We start from the raw sequence: 12515 nt of genomic DNA, 5'->3' as shown, positions 1-12515 counted from the left end.
CCTTTATCCTCTTTTAGCTACATCCTTCCTGATGACACCAAGCTGGGCCGCCAGAAGACCAGAATTGTGAAAAAGAATCTCAACCCCACTTTCAATCACACGATGGTCTATGATGGCTTTGAGCTTAAGGACTTAGCCGAGGCATGTGCTGAATTCACTGTGTGGCACCGGGAGACTTTTTCGAAGCATCGGCTTGGAGGCATCCGGTTGAGCCTTGGCACAGGTGAGAAACCAAAGCATTAAGAGAAGGAGGGATGGAGGTACAAAGCCTGTTATTTTGGAAAGAGAACACTGGAGAATGTCATCATGTTCCATTCCCCCTGTGTTCCGTTTGAGTCTGGGGTAATTCTGTCAAGTTTTCCAGAAATTAACTCTCCTACTTGTTCTAGAGCAGTAACCCAATCCCAAAATAAATGTCATCTACAATATAATGCTACTTCAAATCACATAGTTTCGAGAATTAATGTTTTGGAAAACTAGCCAATGCCCCCCCCCCATTCCCCAAATCAAGATGACATAAAGGGGGAACAGTAAATTTCCCACATCCTTAAAAAGGTAAAGGTTCCCCTCGCACATATGTGCTAGTCGTTCCTGACTCTAGGGGGGGTGCTTATCTCCGGTTTAAAGCCGAAGAGCCAGCGCTGTCCAAAGACGTCTCCGTGGTCATTTGGCTGGCATGACTCAACACCAAAGGCGCACGGAACGCTGTTATCTTCCCACTAAGGTGGTCCCTGTTTTTCTACTTGCATTTTTTACATGCTTTCAACCTGCTAGGTTGGCAGAAGCTGGGACAAGTAACAGGAGCTCACTCCATTGGGCGGCGCTAGGGATTCGAACCACCAAACTGTCAATCTTTCTGATTGACAAGCTCAGTGTTTTAGCCACTGAGCCTCCACATCCCTAGAGGTAGTGAATTGAATAAGAGGAGGTCTACAACTCCTTTTTGAAGACTCCATAGCCAGTGCTGCATGCACACGGGTCTTTGAGGATGTAATTGTATGCCCTGATCCTAGGAGTAACCGTGACATTCTGTATTGTGTCGTACTAGTTCTCATCTAGAGAAATTTGTTTTAGAAATCAGATAACCTGCCTGCAAAATAACCTGCTGCCTTTTGCTTATCAAATATAATCTGACTGGAGACTGCGCTTTTAATGCAGGAAACAGCTATGGTTTACCAGTCCCATGGATGGATTCAACAGAGGAAGAGCGCCACACATGGGAGATGGTATTCCAACGACCTCAACAGTGGGTGGAAGCTACTCTTCCCTTGAGGACCAACCTAACTTCAAGGACTTCATCCTAGCTTTTGGCTGAGGATTCCTCTGCTATCAGGAAGAATCAGTCTGGTGGCAAATTGATGACTGTAACCTTAAGGAGGCCCTCATTACAGCCTCCTTGGATTTTTTTTCCTAGGATCAGGTTCCTGATGCTGAGAAGAGCTAAGGCCTCTGGGACAAAGGCAGAATAATAACTGTGTTGATATGTGAAGTCTGCCTCCTCTTACCGACTTAAGGAGAACATTGTGTGGCTTCTACACAACTCTTGTGAAAAACCTCCACAGAACGCCCACTTTATTTCAAGGAAATAAACTGCCTTATGGTGACCTTTGCCCATTTCCAGTATCCTCCATGCACATGGTCAATGATTCATGCTATATTTTTAAATAACTGTTTTTATTAAACGTCTCTGCGCACCCCAACTTCGTTCCTGGTAGCAATCCAGAGAAACGTAAGCAGCCCCATTAAGTCCTCTTTACTTTCTATAGGTCCCTCAGAGCCTGGCCCGCAGTGTCTCTCACTAACACACACACACCCAACTCCTACAGCTGCATTGCTGGGTTTGTGCTAGAGAGTGCAGGCTTGGAAGAGGGGAGGAGACGTAGAGCAAAATCGGCGAATTGATCTCAGTAGCCAAGATGAGGCTCCAACAGAGAACTCCTGATCCTGGAGCAGCCTCTCTCTAAATAACAGTGGAGTATCACAACATTCTTCAGTCCTTTTTTGGTGGGAGGACTTAACAGCAAGAAAATGTTTTCTGCTTTTTCTCAGTCCATGAAGCATATCGCTCAATTTAGCTGAAAGTCTTTCTCACAGCCTTTGTGAGGTTCTCCCCAAATCTGTTTGCTCTGAAGATGATTTTAAAAAAAAATTGGTCATTTTCCTGGGCCAAGGAAAGATTAAAAAGCCAATATCTGACCTCAATATGAGGACTGACCACTTAGAAAATCTTTCCAGCCTCATATCTCAACTGCTGGTGAGAAGATGGGACAGGCGACCAGAGATTGTGGCCTTGCCCCCCCAAAAATCGGAGGCTTCCATCCTTTCCTTTATCTTCTCACGGTTGCTGGCGTTGCTGCTGCTGGGACAGGTTTTGTCGGTGGTCCATGATGGCTTTCCAGATACGGCACACCATTCCCCCTCTGCAAAGAGAAGACAACCGATTAAACAACCGGCATCTCTACGGCTGTGGAAATGAACATTTGTGGGTAGGTCGAAAGTAACATCCAACAGAACAAAATGCAGCTTCCTGTGCTTCCTCTTTATTGATATGCAGGGGGCTTTTAGAGGAATTAATTGGCTTTGCAATTTTTTTTTAAAAAAATCCTATTATTGCAGGATCACAAGATCAAACCCCAGGAGCTCCCAAATAAGGGAGAAACAGCACCCTCTTTGAAATGTTAGAGACACTTAAATATGCATTTTTTTTTGCCTTGGTAATCAGAACTCACATTGGTGCCAAGGATAATACCAAGGGATCTGCAGGCAGGTGCAGCTGGCATCTGCATAATGAGTGGGAGGATACTTAAATCTTAACATGCGTAATGATAGTACCCAAACTTTTCAGGATTTCAAATCATTTAAAAAAAAATGAAACTATCTTTGGAGCCTTGCTTATCAGACAAAATTACATGCCAGTCCTGAGATGATTGCCATTTATCCACCTTACCTGATGCAGGTGTATCGGAGATCATCGATGGTAGCCAACTTCAGCAAATCATTCAGGGTGAATCCATGGTAGCAGAACTTTTAAGAGAAGAGGATAATTTCAAGACCTGGCTTGATTTCCATCCCAGGTTTCCTGCAAGCTCAAGCGTTGGACGTGGAATTTCTTTTGCCAGATTGATTCTTAAACCCACCACCTTCCATCACCTTGCCAAACAGATGGAATCGACAAGCAAGAGAGGAGGAAGGGCCCCAAGTCGTCTTAGCGAGCTCCACAATTGAATGGAGTCTTGACTGCAGGCCTCCCCTGGTCTTTGTCTACTCTAACCATTATGCCACTCATCCAGGAAAACAAAAGCTCTGCCTCTCAATGTGGGCATTTGTTAAGGCGAGTTTTCTACTGCTACTTTGAGGCTAGAGTGGCCTTTTGTTTGAGAAGACAAAGTTTAGCCTAGAGTGGCCATTTTTTCTTCCCCACCAGTCTCACTGAAGTAGGGGCAGATGTTGATACCATCACCTGCTGCTGAATCAGACCTACCACTGCCACTGTGGCTTTGTCTGCACCCTGTTTCTCTAACCACTCTGCCAGGTGGGGATCTCCAGCATTTTCTTCTTGGTCCCAGGAAGTTGGAGAAGGAGGGATTTCTAGGAAGGCAGATGGAAAAGAACCAAATCAAAGCTCCTCCTTGGACCAGCCTTGTTCCCTGAAACTACACTCCACAGGTTCCCCACAATTCCTCACTTCAGATGGTCTTTGGTGTTGTTCCCAAAGCTGCATCCAGCTCTCCTCCTTGGAGGAAACAGAAAGCTGGGAAGGACAGGCAGAAGGGGCTATGCGATTTCACAACTGGGAAACAGAGACATAAGTCTAGAAGACAAGACTTACTTCTCTACCACTGCAAAGCTCAGTATGTGTGGACTGCATGTTGCACCAGGGTAAATAGGATCCTCAAAGCAGAAGACTTGAAAGAGAAGCTTCTGGTTCTTCTGCTCAAGGATTTGAGAATCACATGCAGACCCCTCCCCTTTGCTACTAAATTCTAACTTTAATACTATCAATAGATAATATTAAATAGTAGCTGATAACCCGGTGTTGTCCGGGTATTTATTTATAGGGAGAAAATGTCCGGATCAAACGTAATTTCTAATGTTGGATTTCACCCCTTACCAGAAGGAGCCCCCTTGTGGAGTACTGTGAAGCCGGTACCATGGCAACTCCACTGCGCCATACAGTAGAAGCCATTTTACGGCAGTACAGTGGAAGCCATTTTAAAGCACAACAGGCTGTATCCTAACAGAACACACATCCCGAGGGATGTTTGGGGTGTCTTACCCCCACAGTATTTGTTTCCAGAGAGTAATAATAATAATAATAATAATAATAATAATAATAATAATAATAATAATAATAATAATAATAATAATAAATATTTATTTCTTAGCCGCACCCTCTCCCGAAGGACTCGGGGCGGCGTACAATGAAACATATGAAATAAATATGTGGACAAAACAAACATATAACAGAGACATATACCGAGACATACACAAGGAGGAGGTCGGCTGATGAATAAAAAACAATTAGAATACAGTATTTAAAAACCCCTAAATAATTAAATATAATTAAAATACCCAATTAAAAACCCATCAGGAGCGATATGGTTAGATCAAAGTTGAGCCAGGCCAGCTACTTGGAATAGGTGGGTCTTAAGCTTAATACGAAAGGAGCGGAGGTCAGAGGTATTCCTAATATCCAGAGGGAGGTCATTCCACAGGGCTGGGCCCGCCACAGAGAAGGCTCTACTCCTAGGCGCCGCCCCCCGACACTGTCTAGTGGACGGCACCTGGAGGAGGCCCTCTCTGTGCGAGCGGATTGGTCGCAGGGATGTATGGGGCAGAATACGATCCCGCAAGTAACTAGGTCCTGAGCCATGGAGCGCTTTAAAGATTGTTATCAAAACCTTGAAACGCACCCGATAGACCACAGGAAGCCAGTGCAGCTTGCGCAGGAACGGTGTCACATGGGAGTACCTAGTACTCCCCATAATTACCCGCGCGGCTGCGTTCTGGACCAACTGTAGCCTCCGGGTGCATTTCAAGGGAAGCCCCATGTAGAGAGCGTTACAGTAGTCCAAGTGAGACGTCACCAGTGCATGAGTGACTGTGCGTAAGGCGTCCCGGTCCAGTAGGGGGCGCAATTGGCGCACCTGGTGGAACGCCCCCCTTGCCACGGCTGTCACATGGTCATCCATGGACAGCCGGGCATCCAGGAGGACGCCCAAATTGCGCGCCCGCTCCACGGGGGCAAGTTGAATGCCCCCAATGGCCAATGATGGAATTAATTGGCTGAACCGGGGAGCTGGTACCCACAGCCACTCCGTCTTGGAGGGGTTGAGCTTGAGTCGGTTGTCATCCATCCAGATCCGTACGGCTTCCACACACCGGGACATCACTTCGTAAGTAAGTGAGTAAGTCATATGTGTACCAAGTTTGGTTGAAATTGCTCGAGGCATTCCAGAGTTATGCTAAAACATACACACACACACATTTTTATATATAGATAGATGATGATAGATAGATAGATAGATAGATAGATAGATAGATAGATAGATAGATAGATAGATAGATAGATAGATATTGAGTTCCCACAACACACTTCAAATGGAAAGTTCAAGACTTAGGAGACACATTGGCCCAATAAGATAGGCTTAATTAATTTTATCCATGAAGGGTTTTTGGGCGTTGCTGGGTTACAGGAACCTAGTCAAACAGTTATATTAGACTGTACATAAAAGTAAATGTGCAACCTTTATCTTGAACAAGTTCATTTGTTGCGGCTTTTAAAAAAAGAGGAGAATTGTGTTTGGGGAAAGACCACAGCAGTCGGTCAAAACATGTATTTTGCATATAGAAAGTCTCTTGAGCCCTTGCATGGCAACTCACTGCAGATGGCTGGGAATATGAAACCTGTTTGATGCAGAATTTGTCCTGATCGAAGACAATTTCCGTGAATGAAGGCAAATATACGTGTCTTAGGACAGTGGTCCCCAAACCTTTGCAGAGGTGCGGGGAAAACAGTAGATGGTTTTGTGTGAGGGACACACAAACACACACAGCTCGTGCGAGTGGGGTTGCAAGCACATGTGTTGTGCGCCACTCACACGAGTGGAACTGTGTATGTGCATACACTCAGCTGCTGCTTGTGTGGCCTGGTTTTGAATGAGTCAGCCGCCCAGTAGGGGGCTGCGGCACAAGGGTTGGGGGACCCCTGTCCTAGGATGATGCTGCAGGACCCAATCTGGGTCAATCACCAGGACCGAAGAAGATTAGACCTCTCATCCCCTCTGGAATGACCTTCCCCCTGACATTAGAACGACTACGGACCTCTGCTCCTTCCGCCGGAAACTTAAAACCCACCTGTTTCATCTAGCCGGCCTGGCCTAATTCCAGCTTTCCCACCTCAGTTTGTATTTTTAAATTTTATGGTTTGGTTTTAAGGTTTAAGTTTTTAATTCTTATAAATTTGTACAGGGGATATTTAATTCAATTTTAGTTATGTATATTATCGAGTGTATGGTTTTTAAATTTGTACCTGTACACCGCCCTGAGTCCCTTCGGGGAGAGGGGACAGTCTAGAAGTTTAATAAATTAATTAATTAATCCCGGTGACTAATCCAGATTGGATCCTAAAACAACTTTCCACAAAGTAGTACCTGAACATGCACAGATTCTGCTTTTAAAAACCTTTGCGAGTGGATTCCCAAGGAACAAGTCATAAGGCTTGTTCTCTGTCTCTTGCAAAATTGGACGTCAATTAAGTTGTCCTCCGTATAGCAACATCTGTCCTGGGAAAAAGGGGGTCAAAAAAGGCAGGCATGGCTACACAATTGAAGCTCTGTCATGCATATAAAAAAAGGGGCACATCTTCATTCTTTTGCCCCCACTGATGTCTTTGCCTCCATGCCAGTCAACTTAAAAGGGTTCCACTCCCAACTTTCCTAGGTGCATGAATAGAATTCACTGATGCAGAAATGTTACTCTCAGCCACTGGTTCCAGTCTGAACTTGCTGCTATCCGAAACCTCACCTATTATCTGTGGCCTTCTCAGAGCCCAGCTGTCCTGTTCCATGATCTTTAGGGCCTCTTGTAGGAGCCGCTGACATTCCTGTTGCTTCTCTACCAGTTTCCACTGCAACCTGCCAGAGTCAAAAAGATCAGGATGAGCAGGTCATGTTCCTAAATTTAAAACCTGATTAGTGAGTAAATTTAAACCAGGGCTTGGTTTGTACTCATTGCTAATCCTTAATGTGGCTTGATACTTTCTGATATAGCATAATGGATAAATCATGCGAATTCTTTTTTTAAAAAAAACCAAAGTTCAGTTGTCTTTTGGGGAAAAAAAAAGCACCTTTGGGACAACCATGACCTGGAAAATTGAGAGTCTCCAAATACATGTATTTGTTCAGGTAGTCCTTGACTCTCAACTATTGAACGCAACATTTCCATTGCTAAGCAAGACAGTGGTTAAGTGAGTTTTGCCCATTTTATGACCTTTTCCACCCCAGTTGTTAAATGAAGTCACTGCAATTGCTAAGTTAGTAACACCGTTGTTAAAAAACAGTTCTTGCCACTGCAAAATTATTCTTAAATATTCCACTGAAATTTGCTATCCTGTAACATAAAAGATATTTATCCCATATTCTGCCCTTTGGCCACAGAAAAATATAGCTAGTCCTCAACTTACAACCACATTGAGCCCAGAATTTAGGTTGCTAAGTGAGAAATGTGCCAAGTGCATTTTGCCCCATTTTACGATTTTTCTTGGTGCAGTTGTTAAGTGAATCACTGCAATTGTTGACTTAATCACCCACTTGTTAAGTGAATCTGACTTCTCCCTTGACTGTCCTTGTCAGAAGGCCAACAAAAGATGATCACAGGATGCTCAGGACAATGCAACCATGGTAAATACATACCAGTTGCCAAGCATCCTAATTTTGATCACATGACTTTGCAGAAGCTACAACAGTCGTAAGTGTGAGAAACTGTCACAAGTCACTTTTCTCGGCGCCGTTCTGACTTTGAACGATCACTAAATAAATGGGGGTCAAGGGTTACCTCTACTTACTTACAGATGTCCCCATCTGATGCTTGCTTGTTTTAAAGGGTGTTTATTTATTTAACTAGCTGCACCACTGAGTGCAGAGAAGAGCAACAAAGAGGATTAGGGGACTGGAGACTAAAACATGAAGAACGATTGCAGGAACTGGGGATGTCTAGTTTAATGAAAAGAAGGACTAGGGGAGGCATGATAGCAGTGTTCCAATATCTCAGGGGTTGCCACAAAGAAGAGGAAGTCAAGCTATTCTCCCAGGCACCTGAGGGTAGAACAAGAAGCAATGGGTGGAAAGTAATCAAGGAGAGAAGCAACTTAGAACTGAGGAGAAACTTGCTGACAGTTAGAACAATGAATCAGTGGAACAGAAGTTGCCTCCAGAAGTTGTGAATGCCCCAACACTGGAAGTCTTTAAGAAGATGCTGGATAGCCATTTGTCTGAAACGGTGTAGGGTTTCCTGCCTAGGCAGGGGGTTGGACTAGAAGACCTCCAAGGTCCCTTCCAACTCTGCTATTGTATTGTACTGAACAGTGGCTTAGTGCAGCTCCAACCCCAGTGCTTTGTCCCAGCCCTCCCAGCATCTCAGCCGCAATCCAGGAAGAACCGACCTTCTGGTTTCTTCCTGCAGCTGGTTGAGTTGAGTCACGAGGGGCAATTGACTCTTGAAGGGAGGCTGGGAATCCAGCCAACTGTTGGTGTCGGTGCCAATTCCGGACGTTGGCGTATCCGCACTGTCCTTGAGGTCGCTCTCGTGCTTTTTCGAAGACGGAGGCTGCTCAGTCAAAAGTGGCTCCTCGTCTTCTCTGGTGCCCGGGTGATTCTGGTTTTCCTCCTGCAAATTCTGCGGCTGCACCTTGAGCTCTGGAAGAGCGAGTGAGAGTCGTGAGCATGGCATGAACCCAAAACTGCAGGAAGAGGTCAATCGTGGCTAGTACATGGTGACTTGAAACCTGAGATGGAGAATCTCACAAAATGGCTGCCAATGAAGTGGGGAAATCACGTCTGCACAAAATGGCTTCCAAGCGGCTGAAAAGGAGGGGGGGCTGTCTCTTTGCCGCCACCTCCTCAGATGCTTTTAACCTCATGAGTTTATCCTTTATTTCGGGCAGGTGGAATTGGGTTACATTCTCCCATCCTTTAATTGTCTTCTAGAGAATTCTATAGGCAGAAGGAGGCACAGAGGCCCCCTCAAAAAAAAAAAAGTTATTTCTGGTGCTGTGCTTTGCACCAAGCAGCACTTCACCCCTCCTCCCCTTTTTAATTAAATACCTCTGCAAATACACGAAGGGAGGCAGGAAACCTGACAAAGGAAGTGCCTGCTAATTCAACAATGCCCATAGATAGATTGTAGGAGTAAACAAAAAGTAAGAACAACCGAACAACCTATTCTGTCATGAAGACATATTTCAGGTTCAATCCAGACATCTCCAATTCGAGGGACAGAGCAGTTTTTAAAAAGTCTCCAAGATTTTTTTAGATACACTGGTCCTACATGATCTTGGTGAATTGGGATGTCACGGGGGAAAAAAAACATTCCTTAAGTTATGCAGAAGAGGGAGTTTTAGAAGATAACAGATCTTCCTACAGAGATAAAAGGAGCCAAAATGTGCAAAAATTCTCTTCTTGACAGAACTAATCTATGTGCAATCTGTTTTTTGAAAAGAAAAACCCTTCAATGTAACAAAGTGACTCGCCTTAAGTCCCATATTCATCAGCGGAAGACCAATATTATTTTAAAACAAACAAGCAGCATTCTGCACCTTGTAATTATAGGAAAAAAATGGTCCTTATTATCTATTCCCCAGGATTTCCTTTTAATTCATGTGTGTGTCCTGTCCAAAATGGTTTCAGTCCTAACTCGAACAGACTGTTCTGCCTTTAGTGTTTAACAAAACTCATTTCTCTCATTCTACCTCTCAAGTCAGCATTTCTCAACCTGAACAGGCTGGCTGGGGAATTCCAAGAGTTGCACACATCCTTCAAATGGCTACGGTTGAGAAACAATATAGAGCAAAGTGCATCGACCCATATAAAATGCCCTAGATCAGTGTTTCTCAACCTTGGTGACTTTTAAGTCCTGTGGGCTTCAACTCCCAGAATTCCCTAGCCAGTTGGCTGGGGGGATTCTGGGAGTTGAAGTCCACAGGACTTAAAGTCACCAAGGTTGAGAAACACTGTCCTAGAGCAAAATAATGTTGCTTGACCAAACAACGGCTTGAGTGTTTCTGAAAAGTGATGGATTTTAGATATTGTCATGTGTGGCCAGAGCGCAGATTCCTCTCTCCAGTTCTCAGCTCCAATGTCTGGGCTACTCTTGTTCTTATTATATTCAGGACTAAACCAACTTGCTTCTCCCTTCCTTTCGTCCTACCTTCCAAGAGGACGGTCAAGGTTGCCTGCACCGCTTGCCCCATGAGATTATCCAGGGCGAACACCCAGTGTGGCTTAATCTGGAGCTTCCGTAGCATGTGCTTCACCTAGAGAGGTGGGACAGAGCAGGTGTGAGAAGGAGGGGGCATCCTCATTTAATGCAGCATGAGTCAGTCTTCCATTTAGCAACAGCAACAACACTTGGGCTTATGTACCTCCCCAAAGTGCTTTACAACACACTCTGGATGGTTTACAATGTATTTGCTTATTGTCCTCATTAATCTGGGTCTTCGTTTTACCCACCTCGGAAGAATGTAAGTCTGAGTCAACTTTGAGCCCCATCAGGATCGAACTCCAGGCTGGGAGCACAGATTGTCTGCAGTACTGCGCTTTAACCACTGCGCCACCAGGGTTCATTAAAGATCAGAGGGACTGAAACATCTCCATAGGCCTAGATCCCTATATATCACAGAGAATGAGTTTACACACTACCCTGAATCATAGACAGGAGCACAACCACAGTAGCTTTTAAAAGGCATGGTTGTTCCTTTGGATTGTTTGTGAATCAATTGAGTTTTCTTCAATCATTAAACAAGACATGAGCCGTGGTGGCACAGGGGTTAGAATGCAGGATTGCAGGCTAACTCCGCTGACTGCCTGCAGTTCGATCCTGACCGGCTCAAGGTGGACTCAGCTTTCCATCCTTCAGAGGTTGGTAAAATGAGGACCCATATTGTTAGGAGCAATATGCTGACTCTGTAAACCACTTAAGAGAGGGATGTAAAGCACTGTGAAGTCTATTGCTACTGCTTGATTCAGAGCAGTGAATTGAATCTCAGAGACAGGCCAGTCCAGCTGCATTGGTTTTTCAGAAACCTTCCAGTTTTAGAAGAGATTAGACAACTCTGATCTGTTAGGCCATCATTCCAGAGATATTTTCTTACCTAAGCAAGGAAACGGAATGACCACGGATGAGCAAAGAAGCAAAAATTCACAAGCTTGCAATGCCATGGGAGTTATAGTTCCAGATTTTGGGTGCACTCTTTAAATTAGCCCAGTTGAGGTATGTCAATTCAAAAATGGTTGCCTTGTGATGCACCATTTTGCCCGATTGAAGGTTCCATGAAATCGAACGGAGTTCGAATGGTATATAGATCGCAGTAGTAGCAAATCTTAAGGAAGCTAAAGACTAATTCCTGGAGTGCTAATCATAAGATACTCACAGTGTCCTGGAAGGCAAAGAGTGGAGCCTGCACCTGACAAAAACTCAGCCCGTCAGACTGGAAGTGATCTTGTAACTGGAGCAGGCTTTGAGCCAGCTGTTTGCGGCTTGGGGAACGGATGTAGCTCTTGAGACAGGATACCAGCTCAGCGATGTGTGCCAACGACAGCACCTTCTGTGGAGGAGAAGCAGAGTAACTAACACAAGCCCCCCGCATGGAATATGGATCCAGGAATAACTGCAGCAAGATTACCATAGTACATGCACAAAGGTGGCATATCCACAGTGGAAGATGAGATTACAAAATGGACAGAACTGATGGATATTTATTTTTATTATTCACTCGCTGATAACCTGGCGTATTTATCCCAATCCTGTATTAGAGGGAGCCCCCTTGTGGAGTACTGCAAAACTGTTACCATGACAACTCCACTGTGCTGTACAGTAGAAGCCATTTTAAGGCACAACAGACTGTGTCTTAACAGAACCTAAATCCAAAATGCACACTATCACTGTCAAAAGTACAATAATAATAATAATAATAATAATAATAATAATAATAATAATAATAATAATAATAATAATAATAATAATAATAATAATAATAATAAATATTTATTTCTTAGCCGCACCCTCTCCCGCAGGACTCGGGGCGGCGTACAATGAAACATATGAAATAAATATGTGGACAAAACAAACATATGACAAAGACATGTACCGAGACACACACACAAGGAGGAGGTCGGCTAATAAATAAAAACAATTAAAATACAGTATTTAAAAACCCCTAGATAATTAAATATAATTAAAATACCCAATTAAAAACCCGTCAGGAGCGATATGGTTAGATCAAAGTTGAGCCAGGCCAG

At 44.2% G+C, this 12515-nt stretch overlaps 2 protein-coding genes across 7 annotated transcripts in view; one reads left to right on the top strand and one right to left on the bottom strand.

Annotated features, from left to right (window-relative positions):
- Nucleotides 1–1604, top strand: part of SYTL1 (synaptotagmin like 1) — a 65897-nt gene extending 64293 nt beyond the window's left edge. For all 5 annotated transcript variants that reach the window (XM_081961937.1, XM_081961934.1, XM_081961933.1 and 2 more), the window contains exons 14-15: nt 18–223; nt 1159–1604. In XM_081961937.1, the coding sequence (XP_081818063.1) occupies nt 18–223; nt 1159–1304 (352 nt within the window). In that variant the 3' untranslated portion in view covers nt 1305–1604. The remainder of the gene's footprint in view (nt 1–17; nt 224–1158) is intronic.
- A 539-nt stretch (nt 1605–2143) lies between these two features.
- Nucleotides 2144–12515, bottom strand: part of MAP3K6 (mitogen-activated protein kinase kinase kinase 6) — a 70279-nt gene continuing 59907 nt past the window's right edge. For both annotated transcript variants that reach the window (XM_081961915.1, XM_081961916.1), the window contains exons 23-29: nt 11648–11821; nt 10426–10531; nt 8663–8915; nt 7027–7136; nt 3482–3588; nt 2948–3024; nt 2144–2420 (exon numbers count right to left, since the gene is read on the bottom strand). In XM_081961915.1, the coding sequence (XP_081818041.1) occupies nt 2336–2420; nt 2948–3024; nt 3482–3588; nt 7027–7136; nt 8663–8915; nt 10426–10531; nt 11648–11821 (912 nt within the window). In that variant the 3' untranslated portion in view covers nt 2144–2335. The remainder of the gene's footprint in view (nt 2421–2947; nt 3025–3481; nt 3589–7026; nt 7137–8662; nt 8916–10425; nt 10532–11647; nt 11822–12515) is intronic.

The sequence above is a fragment of the Natrix helvetica genome (assembly GCF_964273705.1).
Source record: "Natrix helvetica genome assembly, chromosome: 9".
NCBI lineage: Eukaryota > Metazoa > Chordata > Lepidosauria > Squamata > Natricidae > Natrix > Natrix helvetica.
The sequence above is the reverse complement of the archived record's forward strand: the minus strand, read 5'-3'. Positions and strand labels throughout refer to the sequence as shown.